Source organism: Gouania willdenowi, chromosome 18 (genome assembly GCF_900634775.1).
Source record: "Gouania willdenowi chromosome 18, fGouWil2.1, whole genome shotgun sequence".
Classification (NCBI taxonomy): Eukaryota; Metazoa; Chordata; class Actinopteri; order Blenniiformes; family Gobiesocidae; genus Gouania; species Gouania willdenowi.
The window spans coordinates 14,677,642-14,696,505 of record NC_041061.1 but is presented as its reverse complement, the minus strand read 5'-3'; the positions used below and the strand labels follow the sequence as shown (position 1 = coordinate 14,696,505).

Sequence of the window (18,864 nt, the reverse complement as noted above, 5' to 3'; positions counted from 1 at the left end):
AGTCCAGTTCTACTTATTGATATTACATATGAAATATCATATCCTTATACGATAATGTGTTCTGCTCTATTTCCTTTTTTGTAACGTATTGCACGTGTGTGTGAGCCATTAGCGCCAACTGAACCTGGTGTATTGGGTTAACTCTCGTCTTTTAAGGCTCGATATGAAAAAAAATAATCAATTAACAAGAAACAAGATTATAGATTACGAACAAGAAACAAGTAACACGAACCTTCACCTTTTTTGCTGCCATTCATTCAGTCTGTTATATTAACCCGTGTGCACTCTTTTAAATCAACATACACCTGTACACAAACGGTCCGTGTTACATTTTTTTTTTACTTCCACTACATCAGATATTTTTAACTACTTCGGGCCAATTCATAGATATAAAATGTATTATCATTTTCTAATTTTGTACGGACTTTTTACCATGAGATCCTCTTTTTTTTCAGCAGGAAAAACAAAAATGCAGTATTTTCAAAAATGAGGGCCAAAGTGAAATATTTTTGTTACAGCCTTGACCGTGTCATTAATTGATGGCGAAATTGAATTTAATGCATTATTTTTTGGCTCAAGGACATTTTAAAAGAAAAAAAAAATGACATTTGTACACTTGTATATTTTGCAGGGTACTTAATACAAATGTCTATGGTTGGTAGTCATTACACCGAAAACATATTTTACCGCTGTTTTTGAGGTAGAGGCTTTGATCTATTAGGTATTAATTGAAAAAGCATTATATGTCATGATTAGAGTATATGAATAATATGTGGTTACAATGGGAGTCAATTGGACAAATTTAGTCTCAATGTTACTAAGTGTCAGTATGATGCATATCTCCTTTTCTATACACTTCCAAAACACTGGACTTTGGAATTAAGCAAATAAAAATAAAAACCATAGTGGCAAAATTTCATACAACTAACCTTATAAATGACTGGTATATTGAGAGCCAAACAAATAAAAACACCCAAAATGTCACTTTTGGTCACAAAGATGCTCTGAGGGTTATCAATGTTCATGCTCATCAAAGTTAACTTGTCTTTTCAAAGCACAAGCGGTTATCTAAAGTTCAAACTAGGAGTCACAGTTTCATCAAGTGTACTTGGTGCTTTACTGAATTCATGAACCCAGTTTTCACTCCCCCCCCCCCCCCCCCCCCCCCCCCCCCCAGGCACATCATGCAGGTGAGAATTCATGTGAAGCAAAAAAATAAATAAATATACCAGCACAACAGCTTTCGGCAGGATTGTATAAAAATGTGCCTGAGTCAGACAGCACTGCTGCATCAGCACCCACTCACCATTCCCAAGCGGTACTGAGCTATTAACACAACATAGTGGAAAAACACTGTACTGTGACAGGACAATGCAGCAACCTGCAAAGTACGAGGGGCTTTGCCCATTTAAAAAAATGTAATGCATTGTGGGTTTTTTTTTTTTTTTACCTTTGATTCCTTTGTCATATAAAAGAAAAAAATACAAATTGTGGATAGTACTAAAGATCAAACCATGTACTAGATTCAACATTGTGGGGGAAAAGGAGAGCGTGTTTAGAAAGCCATACGCATGGAGAACAAACCTGCATTCAAAGATTTGGGCCAGTAAGGCTTCAAGCTTCAGTCCTCCCCCTTCATGCTATTCAGTGATGCAATATTAATTCACCATTTCTAAACAAGCATGTTGGGTTCTTTAATCTGTACATCTCAACCCCCAGATAGTGTTCACATTTACTTTGATGAATAACACATCTTTATTTCCCCTCACAAATCCCTGCTAACATGTAAAAAAAAGGCTGTGGTTTTGGATACGTTAAACGTATCCATAGACTGCCACTCTATGCATACACAGCACCCCTCATTGGCCAGTTTAGATCATGTGATAGGTGCACAACATGACTTAAAGTTCCATCAGTTGTATTTTAGCTCATATTTATTTTTCAGCTACCCTGCTAACCCTTTTTATTTTAACCCTAACCCAGGAACAACCCTAAAATGTTTATTTTTTTCGTATATATATTTTTAAAAATGGAATTTGCCGTGTTAAATATGTTAAAATGAAAAAAATTATCTGTCTAAAGTGGGATTCAAACCCACGGCAGCAAAAGGAAAAGTCTTTGAGTGCGGTGTCTTCGACCACTCAGCCATCTTGACACAGTGAAAACACGGACATTACGATTATGTAGAAAAGGTTTGGAAACGTACCCATAGTCCCGGGGGCTATGGTTACATTTAACATCTGTAGACACTTTCTAAAAAGAATTATACTGTTTTATGTATGTAATGCATTAAAGTTATGAGAAAAAAATCTCTTCTTTGGCATTAGAGGGAAAGTACTCCCACTGCTCCCTCATAAGCCCACGACCTCCTGATACAAGCGCCGCCAACAACTGGTATGGAACCTTTGGAAGATCTTGAAGATGATTTGGCACAGGTGAAGAGTTGCCAATCACGGAAGGTGCGCCGTAGGTATATAGATCCCCAAGGTAGAGAAGATTAGTCAGTGCAGAATCTGCTAAGCATCATTTGGAAGATGATTCGTAGCATTGCTTAAAGATCACTAACGAGTTCCAGCGTAAGAAGGGATACATTGAGTATCTCTGTCCAGAGGGTTGGGTGTCCCTGGATGTCTTGAACACACTGGATTGGTCACACAACTCATCAGGAGACGCGTGAAAGAGAACCTAATTCAAGAGGGACCGCAAGGTGCATGGACCAAGTGGAAAAATGTGGTTCAGAGCAAGATCTCCTTTTCCATCATCTGGAAAACAGACTTTTACCAGATCAGAGTTCCTAATCCAAACTGTCTACGATGTCTTAGCCAGTCCAGCAAACCTCTACGTCTGGGTAAGAGAGAAACACTTTCCTGTCCAGGAAGGTCATCCCTGGAACGCTTGCTGAGCAGCTGCCCAAGGACACATGAAGAAGAGCTATTATTGGGGCCATGACTAGGTGCTACAGGCAGTTACTGAGAGCATGGCCACCTCCATCAGTACCATCAATGAACATCACCGATCATCAAAAGCTCAGTCTGGTCCCCCCACTGCCACTGACTGATAATTGGAAGTGAACCTTGGCAAGCTGCTGAGACACAGGTCAGGGTCTGATCAAGCTATTGCCAGAGTCACCTGGATGAGGGTGTCTAATGTTGACAGACCCAAAACACCCTTTGACCCCAGGGTTAAATCACTGATGATGTGTGCTCGCACATTTACACCTTAAGACGATTGATTTTTTATTTATAGAAGCCAGAGGAAATGGTAGAAGAGCCGTCTTTGGTACTTCTTTGTCGATATGAGAATGTTTTTGCCAAATTATTGGCACATATTTACTACTCAATAAAAAACTTTAAATTTGTAGATTTTCTTCATGACACAATGACTTGTTCAAGAACCTAGAGCTTCACTGGAGAATCTGGGCTGGAATTGGCTTCATGTTATAGTGATGATAAATATAATTTACAGCAACCGTGGCTCCTTTAAAAACATTTTTCTCTCAAAGTGTGTCCTTGTTGTCGTTTTGTGTGTTGCTGGTAAAGGTAAGTATTTTTCTCTTGGTGTGTGAGTTTTTGTTGTTTGTTCTTTTCATTATTCAGTATATTTTTTCTCTTATTTTTTGTGAGTTGCTGGTATTATCTAGTGTGATGGTCATTTTTAACTAAAAATAAACATTGTAAAACCTTATATTTTTAGCGTTTACTAGGGGTTTACTTTAGTGTAATTTCTTTCTCTCTCTCTCAAATGCCCACTGTAGTGCCATCGCGTACCCCTAAGGGTACATGTACCCCCATTTGAGAAACACCATTTTAGATAGACTTAAGGTTTTTTAAAAATAATTTATTCATCCTTGTGCACTCTTAAATTTACATAGTTTTTTTTTTTTTTTTTTAACTTCCACTGCATCAGATATTTTCAACATCAGACCTATTCATAGATATGAAATGTATTATAATTTTCTAATTTTGTATGGACTTTTTACCATGACAACCTCTAATTTTTTCAGCAGGAAAAACACAAAACATTCAGTATTGCCAAAAAATGAGGGCCAAAGTGAAATATTTTTGTTGAAAATGTTACAGCCAATTGACCGCGTCAATAATTGAATTTAATGCATTATTTTTGGCACACGGACATTTGTACTCTCTTCACTGAAATGTACCTAATACTTAATGCAAACATAGTCATTACACTTAAAACGTGTTTTTCCTTTATTTTGATGCATTGATCTATTAGGTATTCATTGAAAAAGCATTATGATATGTCATGATTAGACTATACTTACAATGGGGGAAATTTGGTCACTAGGTTACTGTCAGTATGATGCATATCTCCTTTTCTATACACTTCCAATACACAGGACTTTGGAATTAAGCAAATAAAAACACAAATAGTGGCAAAATGTCATACAACTAGCCTTAAAAATGACTAGAATATTGAGAGCCAAACAAATAAAAAAATACTCAAAATGTCACATTTGCTGGTTAATGAACAACCATAGATTCCATGGTTGTTTTCAAACGGCTGTTGAACCAACAGTTTTCAGTCAGAAGCCTCATTCTAATACATGATGAGAGAGGATTGGAGGGGAGCAGCAGCTGATGTGCTGATGTCAGGCAGCCAGTGCAGCATTTCATGGTGCAGGGAGGAAACTGCTGCTGATGCTCATGCTCACTGCGCTCTGAGATCCTCACACATGCGAGCCCTGCAGGAAACATGCCGCCGACCCTCCACATCTGGGTGTTTTGTTGTTGTTTGGGATTGTGCCTGTTTCAGCAGGCACACCTGAAACGAGCTTTCCGATGTCCTTCATCATGCAGCTGCTCCAAGGAGTCCATCATCTGCGTCGGATCCTCGTACATCCCAAGGATGAGCCCCAACGAAATCAACTCCCTGTGAGTGCATCATCCTCGGCTGCTGCTCCTGTTTTCCTGCATTAAACTGCATGTTTAGACTAAATCTGACATGTTTCCATGTAGCCTATCAGGGTTAGGGGTCAATTACATTGTTCAGTTACAATTACGCCTGTTCAATTACAATTTTTCTGCAATTACAATTAAATTACTTTTTTTTTATTTTTTTTTTTTTTAAATCCTATAGAAAGTCAATTACAATTGCGTTCGCAATTACTGAGCCTGAAATACATAACCTAATAAAAGTTAACCTTCCTCTTGTGTCAGCTTTCAGTAGCTTCTCTTATGATAACAGTAAACAAACACACATCTATCATCTAATTTCTTTCCTATCTATTGCTTTCCTTGTTAGGCTTTCTAATCAATGAAAATATAGCTGTACATAGAACTGTAACATGGTTCCCCAGTTTTGCATTCAGTTATAATTGATGGCAATTACAATTACAAAGTGAATTATCTAAACTCAATTACAATTTATTTTTGATTGTGAAAGCAACAGATTTTTTAAAATTCCATTTATAATTATGCCATAATTGTAATTCATTCTCAATAATGCCATTACAATTATAATTGCCTATAGAGATTTACAATCTCAATGCAGCTGTTCGTACTCATGTATATGCACGGTCTATAAGGGCTGATATAAAGATGTCTCCACCTCCTGTCTGTCCTGGATCACTTTCATTTTCTGTATTTAAATTTCTTTCCCAGGAGCATCGTCAATGGGACTTTCACTGAGGTCAAAGAGGCAATGTTTGCCCACATGCCATCCCTCCAGCTACTGTAAGAACCTTATCTAATATTGCACAGCACATGACTGCCATGGGAAGACATTATCAAATTGTAAAAAAATAAATAACATTTTGTATTTTTGCAACTCAATCTAAATAAATTAAAGGCAATTGTTTTTTTTTTTTGGTTTTTTACAAGCCAAATGTGCTTTTGTGAATCCTGATTTTTGAAAAATGTGGAAAGGATCTGCGAACCAGACAATCCTGCAGAACAGGGGTTCTCAACTGGTCTCACTCTGTATAGTTTCCTCTGCAACATGCCTGTCCGCGACCCATCCAATACAGGTCCAGGACCCTCTTTTGGGTCCCGACCCATCATTTGAGAATCGCTGCTATCGAAAGCATCGGTAACACTTTAATTGACATTTTCTACATAAGGCTGACATTACGCTATCATTAGCATGAATAAGGTGTCGTGAAGGCTGTCATTAAGTGTTGTTCGCTAAATTATGACACCTTTGGAGCTATGTTGGCATTTTTTGGGTTCGATGGAGGGGGTTAGCTATGGAGTTAGGGTAACAAACGAGTTATTCTTGCTAATAACAGGTGTCATGTCATAATAATGACAGCGTAATGTCAGCCTTTATGTATGAAATGTCAAGTAAAGTGTTACCAAAGCATCTAACTTGACTTTGTGGATTACTTAAACACATTTATTCTATAATTCCTTTAATGCATGTTAAAAATGAAGCACGTGATGCTTCTATAAGCATCTTGTACTCGAGAATGTAATTTCTTTAAAAATCCTCTCCAGCTTCCAATGCTGCCCCACCACAGAGTCACCCCAAGAGACCATAAATCTGCTTTTGTTACTCCAAGAGTGACCGCTCTGATGTCAGCATACACAAATGCTTGGCAGATTCAAGACAGATCTGAGACACTTTCTTTCCTGTAGTTCAACTCATATATTAGTATACTACAGTTTTTTGTTCAGGATTTTGGTTCAAAGTTATATACATAGTCATATTCTTGTAAAAATAGCCTTAAAATGTAAGATGTAAACAAATTGAGCATTTTTCAAGTGTCTTTTTGAAGCCAACACTATTTTAATGTATTCTACTTTTTTTCGCTGCAGGCTTTTGAATTCTAACTCTCTAACAACTATCAGGGATGATGCATTCTCAGGTCTTTCTCATCTGGAGTACCTGTAAGTGTGTTTGTTTCAAATCAAAGCCCAATGCTCTACTGCACTATTTTCCTTTTATTATTATTATATTTTATTATTATCTTTCTTTTCTATTATTTTCCTTCTTTTATCTTATTTTTTAATTTTTATTTTGTATCTATTTAATTATTTTTTAAACTATTATTATTATTATTATTATTATTATTATTATTATTATTATTATCATCTTGTTATTTGCACATCCTAGTCTAACTACTGTTTATATTTATACTTATGTTTATACTTATTATCATCTTTTCTAGCTGATTGTTTATTGTTGAAAAATTTTTGTTTTCACTATTGGAGAGAGCACAGTTGACCGAGTCAAATTCCTCGTGTGTACAACATACACTTGGCGAATAAAGATGATTCTGATTCTGATTCTGATTCTGAATATGTTGGCTGTTCTGCATGCATACATTATTATTTTAATATAATTAAGAATCCAATGTAGGACATTGATTATTTGGTTAAATGTTTCAGTTTAAAGGTTCAGCGTCATTGGCTTCATTCCTCCTAGTGGTTTCAATTCTACCAGTCCAAACAATTCCAGAGGAAACACAGATATGCTAATGCTGGTTTTGTTGAGTAACTGTTTTTCTTTCGTTCTATTAAGGCTGTATAGCTAAGTTTTATTCTTCCTTTCATTTGTTTTTGTTTTTTTGTTCAAACATTTAAGTATTCACAAAGATTACTTTCCTTTGCAGGTTCATAGAGAGTAACAAGATAGAGACTGCATCTAAGTATGCCTTCAGAGGACTCAGGGACTTGACTCATTTGTATGTACGGTTTAAAGAAATTCCCCCTTTTAATGTCAATTCATCTTTCAATCTTTCACATACCTTGTACTATAACTTTGAAAATCCGATTTATACTTTTTGCTCTTGTGGCTGTTTGTTCTTCTAGATCTTTGGCACATAACAACATCAAATCCTTACCCAGAGACCTCTTTGCTGACTTAGACTCTCTTATAGAACTGTAAGTTAATCATTTCATCAGTCTTTTAAGGTGCCCTGTTATTTTCCGTTATTTACAAGTAGTGTTTGTCTTTCTGCAGAGACCTGCGAGGTAATGTCTTTGAGTGTGACTGCAGAGCCAAGTGGCTTATGACATGGTTGAAGAACACAAACGCCACAGTATCCGATGTCGTGTGTGTTGGACCGGAAGATCTGAAGGACAAGCGGCTCAATGATATGGCCAGCCTGCATGATGAATGCATCTCAACAGGTGAGCAACCTGGTCTCACCTCAAGTCTAGAGGGCATTAGCATCAGCCATCTCAGCTGAGTCACCCAGAGTTCTCATTAACACCTATGCAAAATACTGCCTGCTTTGAAAGGTCTTTGCGTCCCATATTTACACAATATCTAAATATTTTTTAGTTAGCATGGGTATTTTGGAATGTCTAATTTGGTTGGTCATAGAACTTGTTAAATGGTGGTGGCAAGGGATGTTTTAGAATAATGGCTGCAAAAATGTTGATCATTCAGCTACTGATAGTAATGATGTACCTCAGGGGAAAGAGACAAATCCTTTTATAAATTGAATAGCCAATTGGTGATTACTTCTTTTGCAGATTTTGTCCTGCATCAATCTGTGGCATCCGATTCTTTGTCTGTTGACACATTCAGCTATAAGAATGACGTCTTTGTGACAATCGCTGCTCCCAGTGCTGAGAGCTGTATGGTTTTCCAATGGGACCATATTGAAATGAACTTTAGGACTTATGATAACATCACTGGTATGTGACCTCCTTGACACATTGTCTAGGAAAGTTATTGTTTAGTAACACACCTTTCTCTATTATTCTTCCCTTCAGGTCAGTCCATTGTTGGATGTAAGTCACTAGTCATCCAGAATGATGTGTTTGTTATTGTAGCTCAACTATTTGGTGGTTCCCACATTTACAAGTTGGACGAGGACCAAAGCAGATTCAATAAGTTCCAGGATATTGAGGTGTCCAAGATCTCTAAACCTAATGACATCGAAGCTTTTCAGATTGGCTCAGACTGGTTCTTTGTCATTGCTGACAGCTCAAAAGCAGGTTTGTCCACACTCTACAAGTGGAATGACAGTGGTTTTTATTCTTATCAGTCTTTGCACGAGTGGTATCGCGACACCGATGCAGAGTTCTTGAACCTGGATGGGAAAGCCCATCTCTTATTGGCAAGCCGCTCACAGGTTCCTGTGATCTACCAGTGGAGCCGGAGCACCCAGAAGTTTCTTTTGCAAGGCGAGATCCCCAACATGGAGGACGTAGTAGCTGTGAAGCACTTTCGTATCAAGGACGAACTCTACCTGGCTTTGACGCGCTACATTGGGGACTCCAAAATTATTCGTTGGGGTGCAAAGCAGTTTGCAGAGATCCAAGCTGTCCCATCACGAGGCTCCATGACTCTTCAGCCATTCTTTTTCAAAGACCGTCACTATCTTGCTCTGGGCAGTGACTACACTTTCTCACAGGTCTATCTGTGGGATGAAGAGAAGAAACTTTTTGATCGTTTCAAAGAGGTGTACATCCAAGCACCGCGTTCCTTTACAGTGGTGTCCACAAACCGCAGGGACTTTATTTTCTGTTCCAGCTTTAAAGGAAACACTCAGATCTTTGAGCACATCATCGTTGACCTGAGCTTGTGAGAGACTGCCTTAATGCGCCTCTGCTTTGGATTGTCTTCCACTAAAATGATGCATTTTTTGACGAACAATAAATAAACGGACGTTACGAACTATCAAAATTGATTACCTACATAGTTCTTCTTTGTAATAAGTCAAATTAAAAATGATTGTTTTTGTCCGACTAAAGGTTTTTTGGCTTTTTGGTAACCCTCATAAAAAAGCAAGTACCTTCAGAAAAAAACAAAAAAAAATCTTGCCAATATGTTTATGAGTCGAAAGTGTTGATCGACTTGAATGTGTGCAAGCCTTCTCTATTTCACCACGCTACAACATTTTAATAGATTCCTAGAAAGTTGTCGCACTAACTCCATCCATCCATCCATTTTCTGACCCACTTGCTACTTTTTTAAGGGTCGCGGGGGTCTGCTGGTGCCTATCTTCAGCTCCCCATGGGCGTTAGGCAGGGGTACACCCTGGACAGGGCGCCAGTCCATTGCAGGGCAACACACAGACAACCACTCACATTCACTCCTACAGGCAATTTAGAGACTCCAATTTTCCTAAAAATCATGTTTTTAGATTGTGGGAGGAAGCCGGAGTTCCTGCAGAAAACTCACGCAGCACAGGGAGAACATGCAAATTCCACATATATTGAACCCAGGACCTTCTTGCTGTGAGGCAGACGTGCTAACCACTCAGCCACCGTGCGACCCACTAACATCATAGGGTTATGTTTCCTGATGGGACCACAGCAACCTCTTTCTGGTCATGTTGGGCATTAGCTGCCTCTGTGTTTTACAAAAGCCTTCAAACATGTAGTTGTTAGTTGGAAATTGTTACAGCTGGTGCTATAGATGATAGTAGAAGGAAAAACAGTAGAAATGGAGAGTCCCTGTAGGTGCATTTATTTGACCACAAAATGCAATAGATGAAGCATACCAATAAATATTTACTTTTAAAGAATGATTTGCTTTTTGGTAAACTTATAGCGTTTAACATATCCTCAATTTCTGACTTGATGATTTTCTTGCTGATGCCTGAAACTTTTGCTAAATGTGAATGATTTCTCTTAAAAGATCATAAGTAAATATGTAAATATCCTCATTTAAGTTCAAAGGTTTAATCAAACTGCTGTGTTTTTCAAACTAGTGAATGTCGACCAGCTACAAAATGTGCATAAAACAAGGACTGCAATGCCACTAACTGCTGTGAACAAATCTTTGAAAAGAATGAAAAGCAATTTACTGTAGCTTACAAGAGCATGACGCTAAAAAAGAATTGGGTGTGTTTATCAAACTCCTTTTTAGATGAGCAATGCAAAAACCCAACAGTTCTCAGAGGAACTCCACACCGCAAAGCTGAATTGAAAAGAAAAGTTACAACGAATGTTGTGTTTATGACTTCTTTATTTGACTTTATTTAAACCACGATGAATGATTCACAGAAAATATTATTGTGCATCTTAATTTAATCCGATGACTACTGAAATAAACCTGTTTTAAAAAGAAGTGAGTTCAGTTGTTTTGTTTTTTTTTGGTCTATAATATGATGAGATCCTAAATCTTAATTGCAATATACAATGTATTTTGTATTGTATTTTTATACAGTGTCTAGCTTAGTCCTGGATGCATGACTGGAGTGCTGCATACTTTACCTAAAGCTTAAAGTAAGGTAAGAACCAGTTCTCGCTAAAGTACATTCTTTTCTACAATACTTTACTTCATGACGTTAATCATGAGGCTAGAATGTCAACGAATAATATGTGCAAAAGGTGATTAATAACCGATCAAGTACTTTGATTTAAGCAATTTTTGATGTACATTACAATAATAATGGGATTCACGCACAAAGGTTCATAGGTTTTTATTCAAGCTTTGTGTGGGAAATCAATACTGGTTGCATTCTTATATATATATATACAGTATATATATATATATTTTTTTTTAATAATTTTTTTTATTCATACATTTCTTAACAAAACAAAAAAAAAATCATTCCTCTTATTTATCTCTTAGTTTTTACTGGAAATAATGATATATAAACTCACATATTTAGTAATATTGTAGCAAAAAAGTATTTTGTATTTGTTATGAAGTAACAAGTTGCTGGTTTTTATGTAGAAAGAAAACTTTGTTCACCCAGAAAATAATTTGTAATATACCAGTATGTTTATGAAGGATACCAGAAATCCATCTAGTCTGTGCAGTTTGTTTGGGCTTAGTTTTGTATTTTTGAAGTGTTTATTTGTTTGGATTCAGATATATCTAATTTTTTTGTTTGTTTGTTTCTGTGTATGTTTTGACATTTTATTTGCCTCTATCATGTGTTTTATTCAGTTCTCTAATTCTTTCTCAGTGTATTAAGGATGTAAATAATGTTTCATCGATTTCAGTCTTTGTAGCTCAAGCCCTGTTACATCACGAATCGTGTGGCCTGGTGTCCTTTTGTCATATCCACCCCAACCCATTGGTAGATTTCATTGTATTTCATTTGTACTTTGTTGGTTTGAACCTGTTAGTTTTGTGTGTGTAGTGCATATTTTAGTGGGTTTTTTCAAAACATACCAACTTGAACTTGCTCTACACTTGATCCTAAACTTTGATCTGATTTTTTTTGAGAAAAAAAACCTGCTGTGCCACTTTTACTTTGAAGGGTAATGGGTGTAGCCGTAGCAACCTGTGCAAATAAACCGACGCCATAAAAGGCAGCCACACACTGCAGGACGAGTGCGAAGAAAGAGGTTGTGGTTCATTCGGTGACAACAGACACAATGAAGTGAGTATTCAGTTTTTTTTCTGACTTTTTAAAATAATACTTTTTACTGTGTTTAAGTGCTACAAAAATAAGTTGGATTTGATTTAGTCAGTGTGCATAAATCCCCCAAAACAATCGGGGACATTAAAAATATTTTTTTTTTAAATAGTTGAACAGAAAATAAGGCAGAATATAAATAGAAGACAGCATGCCGTCTTGTCTTGAACATTATTTATGAATAGCTCATTTTAACATACACTCCTAATTCAGACTCGTCCAAGTTTATACTTTAAATACCCAAACCCGTTGGTTAATATTGAGTGGGTCTGTTTTTCTCTGTTTGAGTAATATGACTTGTTCAAGCCTATTCTAATATTCCAGACTGTAAAATAAGTAATAAAAGTATGTATGATTCTTGCTTCTATCGTACGGGATAAATAGCTTCGTCGTCCAACACCCAAAGAATCAAATATTGTTGATTCGTTATTGTATTCAAAGTGAGAAGGTTGTATTGGGACACTGTTACAACCCTGCTGTTGGCCCAGCCCCTGCGTTGGGAGGAAATGCAAAAAGGACTGACAGCACTCGTCTGCGATTGGTGGCTTCCTCTTATCCTATGCAAATTCTCCTGTGCTGCTCCTTCTTCAGGGTTGGTCTTCTTCTTCCTCCATCTGCACTTGGAGCCAACCAACAATCATTCCTCATCAGTCTCCACAGTTAAAAGGATCTCTGGAACATTTGCTCAGGGGGAATCTGACTAGCAGGTTGCCCCACTTCGAGTGTTCATGTGACTTGCCTCTTTCGATAATAATTAGACTAGACTAGACTAGACTAGACTAGATTAGATTAGATTAGAAGGCTTAGTAGGATTCAGCTGTGTTGTGAAAAAGGTTCTGTTTTGATTGTTATCTGTACATTTTGAGATTGCTCCCTTTGGTAAACTCCCTCTTTGCAGGTGACTCTTTAAGTTTGTCATTGCTCCCTTTGTTAAAACTTCATAATAGACAAAAGAGGATGTAACAGACACCTATATTTTAAATAGATTTAATAATTTCCTACCATTATCAGACAGGTGCAGTGGGTGGGGTGCCACATTAAGAGAGGTCATTGACCATGGCTCAGTTTATCTTATCTCCTCGATATTTCAAAGAATTTAAACCACTTCTAAGTGGTTTGGATAGTTACAAAAGACAGGGTTTTGTCATGATTAATGATAAATAATTCTTTACCTGCCACTCATCCAATGAAAGTCTATACAAGCTTAAAAATATTTGGTCATACAAGGGGATGGTTCGAGCAAGGAATAATTTATTTATTTATTTATTTTTTTTGCAATATTTGGTAAAAATGAGCACAGTAATTTGTGTACCCTTCTTTCTTTGGTTATTCTGTTTTAAAACCAAATCACAATAACAAATAAACAGTGTGGTTATTTTGTTTCACTGACTTAAAACAAAAAGAGAAAGACAGAAAAATAAAAAAAATTGCATCGATTTTCTGTTTTACAATTAAATCTTGTTCTGTTTGTGTACGATATTTGGATATCTGGGATAAGGGAAACTAGGACGAGAGCTTCATGTTTTAATCTCACCACACAGAGGACCCACATTGCTGTTACAAAAAGCATGCACATGATATGTGACTAAAAGTGGTGTACTGAATACTTGTGCTCCACGTTTGTTGTGATCAACTTCCATGCGTGCTGACGGCTGCCGCTCGTGGTATTATAACATGCAAAATAAATATTTTTACTGCCCTCTAAGCAGCTGTGTAGATGTTTTTGTAAAAGTGTCAAATTGCAACAGCCTAACAGGCGATAGTCAGTCACCTGTTTATTTGGATACTATTTGGACCGCAACATCATAAAACAAAACATAAACGTGAGCAGCTTTATACTGAAACATCCACAGACTGCATGAAAACAGGAGCAGGACCAGAAAACTGCTGAAATAAATCCTAAAATTCGTATTGTGTGTGGAGACTGGGTACAGCACCTGTGGAGGTAAACCAGGTGCAGCGGACTTCTTCTCTAACTTCCCCGTAAATATCCAAATATCACACAAACAGAACAAGATTTAATTTCAAAACAGAAAAACGCTGCTTATCTGATTTTTGATTTTTCTATAATTTTGTTTTGGTTTTAAGTCAGTAAAACAAAATAACCACACCGTTTATTTGTTATTTAGATTTGGTTTTAAAATGGTTCTTTAAAAGAACAAATGGTACACAGTTACACAGGGTTACTGTTTACAAGTAGAGAACAGAAGGCAACAATATCCTCAAAAATAGCTATTTATAAGAAGATTACAAGGGTATCCATTTTAACATCCAAATATAGCTTTGTAATACAAAGTGTCACTTGTTTCTCAAGCTATAATATTTTGCTTTGTCTCCCTGCAGCTTTTTAGAAGAATTAATGAAGAACCTCCTGGCTGAACCGACGCCATTTCCTCAAGTGACAGAAACGCACATGCTCATACAGTGCATTATGAACAATGACCTAAAGAACTTGAAAAAACTCCTGAAGGAGCACAACATTAAAATGAAATACCCTTGCAGAGAGTGTAATGATTACATCACACCACTGATTGCAGCAGTTGTGAGTCATAACATGGATATTTCCAGTTATCTTTTGTGTCAAGGTTCTAACCCAGATCATCCCTCCAAAAAGGGCTTGACTCCTTTGCACTATGCCTCCCTTTCCAAAGCACCATCTGTTTTTGTGGAGCAATTGCTTAAAGCCAACGCTAACCCCAACAGTTGGAATCTTAGTGATTTACGGCCCTCGCCACTGCAAACTGCAACTCTTGAAGACAGAGAAGATGTTGTGAAATTGCTCCTCTCTGCTGGTGCGTTTGTAACATTTCTACCTAGAACGCACCCAGAACACTTTGACTGTTTAGAAAAAATGCTTAGAATCTTTAAAAACCTTGCATCCAAAGGTGATACATTCTGCTCTAAAATGACCTGTTTCATAAAGATGGAAATAGCTGTTAGAGAAGGACCGCCTGAAAAAGTGCTTGAAAATCTTTCAAGTGCCATGCTCAATGAAGAACCAAAGATTCATCTGACAGTGCTAGAAATGCTCTATACTATTGCTGGCCCAGGGGGAGAAAAGTATAAACAGGGTTGCGTTAAATGGCTAAAGGAAACTAAAAACATTGATGCCTATCTTTCTGGTGTAGTTGCACGCATACCCAATGTTCCTAATCCGCACCACTTAAGGATTTTGATTGATTGTGTACATGGGGTCTTTTGTGCGATTGATAACATGCATCGTGAGCATGCTCTGGCTTTAATTCCCCTTTTACTCAAACATGTCTCCAGCCGAGATATAATAATCCCAGGACTAGACATAAGGGTTAATGTTTTGCAAGCTATCTATGCGATAACTCTGCATATACAAGACCAAAGTGGTTGGGACTACAAGTTTCTGTCAACATTATGCAAGTCCTTGGTCCTTTTTGTTGATGGCAAACACTCCACTGAAATCAGGGTCACAACTTTTGGCATATTTGCAAACTTGCTCCAAGTTAAACTGTCAGCAAGAATCTTGAAGGAAATGGGGGTTACTTCAGTACCCCAGGACATACAGATGTCTGCAGATGTTGAAATGGATGACAAGCTCAAAGAAGGGCTTAGATGTTTAGCAAGTCATTTTAACTCAAACTATTTTTCCAACACGCCATTTCGAAAACCATCCGCAAATGTCACTACGCCCAAGTCCAAGATCACCAAACCATCAGGGACACAACCATGGCTATCAGTGAGCAAGAGATGGAAAAGTGAACTTGAGAAGCTTGTTCGCTCAGATGAAGACAAAGTTACAAGGATTAAGAGCATCATGTTTGTAAACCAGGCAGAATTCTGCATAGGGAAGGGAGGTGGTGGCACTGAAATCTTCTTAGGCCTCAGAGATGATGGCACAGAGATTGCAATTAAAAGAATGTTAAAAAGCAACTTTCAGGAACTGAAGAATGAGGAGGGAATCCTGCGACTTCCTGAGCTTGATCATCCATCTATTGTGCGATACATTGACAGTGCAGAAGATGAACATTTTGGTTATTTGTGTCTTCAACTTTGTGAGTACACCTTGGAAGAACATGTCAAAAACATTGACTTGGCTTCACAGATGCCAAAAAATCTCATCATGGAAATTTTTAAAAGTCTGAAGGTGCTTCACTCTCACGATCCTGTGATTATCCACCGAGATCTCAAACCACAGAATGTTTTGATTGGTAAGGCAAGGATGAAGTGTTCTTTGTTATTGCTTGAGCAAATAAAAATTAGATTTATTGTCACATCTTTTCATGAGATTATTAAACATGTTTTTTTTCTTCCTGCAGATGTTAATGGCAAGGCCAGATTAGCTGATTTTAGTATAAGCAGACAGTTACCAAAAGACCAAACAAGCCTGCACACATCAAGCGCTGGAACAAAAGGCTGGATAGCCAGAGAGACTCTGTCAGCAGAATCTGACACTGTGTACACATCAAGGACTGACATACAGGTCGTTTTTCTTGCCTCATAATGTGATCTAATATTGTAATACTATGGAATAACTGACTGAAAGACTAAAGTGTGATCATTTGTTAGGTGGCGGGTATGCTGACCTACTACGTCCTGTCTGGAGGACACCACCCATTTGGAGACGAATTGTATGCAGTGGATTCCAACATTCACAAAGGGGACTACAACTTAGACCACGTTCAAGACTTGGTGGCAAAAGATCTCATTGAGTGTATGATCAACAAAGAACCACGAGAACGACCGAAAGTCAACCAGTGCTTGAGGCATCCCTTCTTCTGGGACAGTGAAAAGTAGGAAGGACACACGTAAATGTTCACATACACTAGTGCTGTTACACGTCACTAATGAACTCAATGTGGGGTGCTCAAAAAAAGTGGATTGTTGTGAGACCATGTGCTTGACATCCTGTGAAATTGTTTATTGCAACAAAAATGTTTCAAGGCGAGTGGAGTATTTGAGGAAGATTGGTAACACAGAGGACGCAAAACGTTGTCGAAATCCGACTCCTGAACTAATCCATTCATTGGAGGAATTCACTAAAGCTTCCTACGGAGATTCTTACGAAGATTCCTACAAAGAGTGGAAAAAAGAGGTGACTTGAAAAGACCAACTTAACTTTATCTATTCGTCAGTAATTAACTTCATGTCTTATGATCTTGCAGTTTCCACATGATTTGGTCCAGGAAATGGATGCCTACACTAAAACCCCCTACCCTGAAAATGTACTTGGACTACTTCGTTTCATTCGAAACCTTAAAGAGCACTAGTAAGTAAAACCACAGTGAAACCATCAATGAGCCTAGTTTAATAGACAAATTCCATAAGTTTGTCCTCTTTTAATGTGTCAAAATGTCTTTGCAGTGCAAAGAAAGCCACCCGCATTGATCTGTTGGCATTGTTTCCAAATCTCTTTGGATTTGTTTACAAGTTTGCCAAGTCCAGAGGGTGGAATTCTGAAACCCCTTTAAAGGAGATGTTTTGAAGAAGGAGCCTCTTCTTTTGCTGACTGCCTTCACAGTTTTTAACAGTTTCCAATCTCTGGAATTTGAGGTAAAGGTAGATTTAAAAAAAATCTACCGAAAATATTTAAAAACTGTAAAAAACAAGATGTACTGAAGTATGGAAGTTTGTTTGTGTGGAATCTTTTATAGAGAAAACGTGTGGTGGCAAAGGTGGAGGGGCTAAGTTACACAGTGAGTTACTTCTGACTCGCTACGTTTCCAGAGTTATTCTTGAGAGTAAATGAAGTGTGCTGAACTTTCAGTTCATTTTGAAAATACATATATAAGGTACAAACTGCCTAAAACATTTGTTTGTAGGGATGTAACGATTCACTCAACTCCCGATACGATTCGATTCACGATACTGGGTTCACGATACGATTCTCTCACGATTTATTTTACAAAATGGGACTGTAGACAATTTAGACAATGTAGAAAATACTGTATTATTTTCCTTTTGTATTTCATTGTCAAAAGAATCCCTTGATGAACTATTCAAAACAATGTAATTTAACTAAAAATAAATCTTGAATGAAATAAATAAAGGAATAATAGAAATTAAAATGAAGCCTATTAATTTAAATTCTGGTTCTATAATAAACAATGCAAAACTGCATAATAGTTCTTTTTCTTTTAAAAGTGCAACTGAAAATGTATTTTGTGCCTTAACAATTGGACTTAAAAAAAAAAAAAAAACCGTGATTGCACTGATTTACGTCATATTTATTTGGACCAGCAGATGGCGCTGATAACCCAGTGGTCGGTTGGCATGCAGATATCTTGCGGTGAAGAAGAGAAGCTATGCTAGCAGACAGAGCTAATAGAAAAACGTGACTTTTACAGATATTCAAGTAATATTACAGATATTCTTTCGGTGCTAAAGGGGTAATGAATCATTTATTAACATATTTAAGAGTAGAAGGCAGCCAGAAAGAAAGTATTAGCAGACTCCGCCCGCCGCCTACACTTGTGGATAGCGCCCTCTGCTGGTTAAAAAAGTATTGCGATTCAATTTTCAAAAAATTGATATCAACCGTGATACCTATGAATCGATTTTTAACTGCCTTACGATAAATCGTTACATCCCTATTTGTTTGT

The 18,864-nt window shown here is 37.3% G+C and overlaps 2 protein-coding genes across 4 annotated transcripts; both read left to right on the top strand.

The window, feature by feature from the left end:
- Window positions 1-4,567: 4,567 nt before the first annotated feature.
- On the top strand, window positions 4,568-9,970 carry lgi2a (leucine-rich repeat LGI family, member 2a). The gene is made up of 8 exons (XM_028474418.1): window positions 4,568-4,892; window positions 5,622-5,693; window positions 6,777-6,848; window positions 7,574-7,645; window positions 7,773-7,844; window positions 7,924-8,093; window positions 8,442-8,606; window positions 8,685-9,970. Exons 1-8 carry the CDS (start codon window positions 4,714-4,716, stop codon window positions 9,500-9,502), a joined length of 1,620 nt encoding a protein of 539 aa, XP_028330219.1. The 5' UTR covers window positions 4,568-4,713; the 3' UTR covers window positions 9,503-9,970.
- Window positions 9,971-12,196: 2,226 nt separating this feature from the next.
- LOC114480500 (2-5A-dependent ribonuclease-like) lies at window positions 12,197-18,145 on the top strand. 3 transcript variants are annotated; one of them, XR_003676120.1, is made up of 8 exons: window positions 12,197-12,256; window positions 14,636-16,473; window positions 16,582-16,745; window positions 16,832-17,055; window positions 17,207-17,357; window positions 17,428-17,531; window positions 17,627-17,815; window positions 17,917-18,145. XR_003676120.1 is itself a non-coding variant. In XM_028474706.1 (8 exons), the coding sequence occupies exons 1-8, from the start codon at window positions 12,252-12,254 to the stop codon at window positions 17,745-17,747; spliced, it is 2,553 nt and encodes an 850-aa protein (XP_028330507.1). In that variant the 5' UTR covers window positions 12,197-12,251; the 3' UTR covers window positions 17,748-18,145. The 3 variants fall into 3 exon arrangements, 2 of the variants coding, with proteins under 2 accessions (XP_028330507.1, XP_028330506.1); XM_028474706.1 differs by having other exon boundaries at window positions 14,636-15,902; window positions 15,957-16,473; window positions 17,627-18,145; XM_028474705.1 differs by having other exon boundaries at window positions 17,627-18,145.
- Window positions 18,146-18,864: the final 719 nt, after the last annotated feature.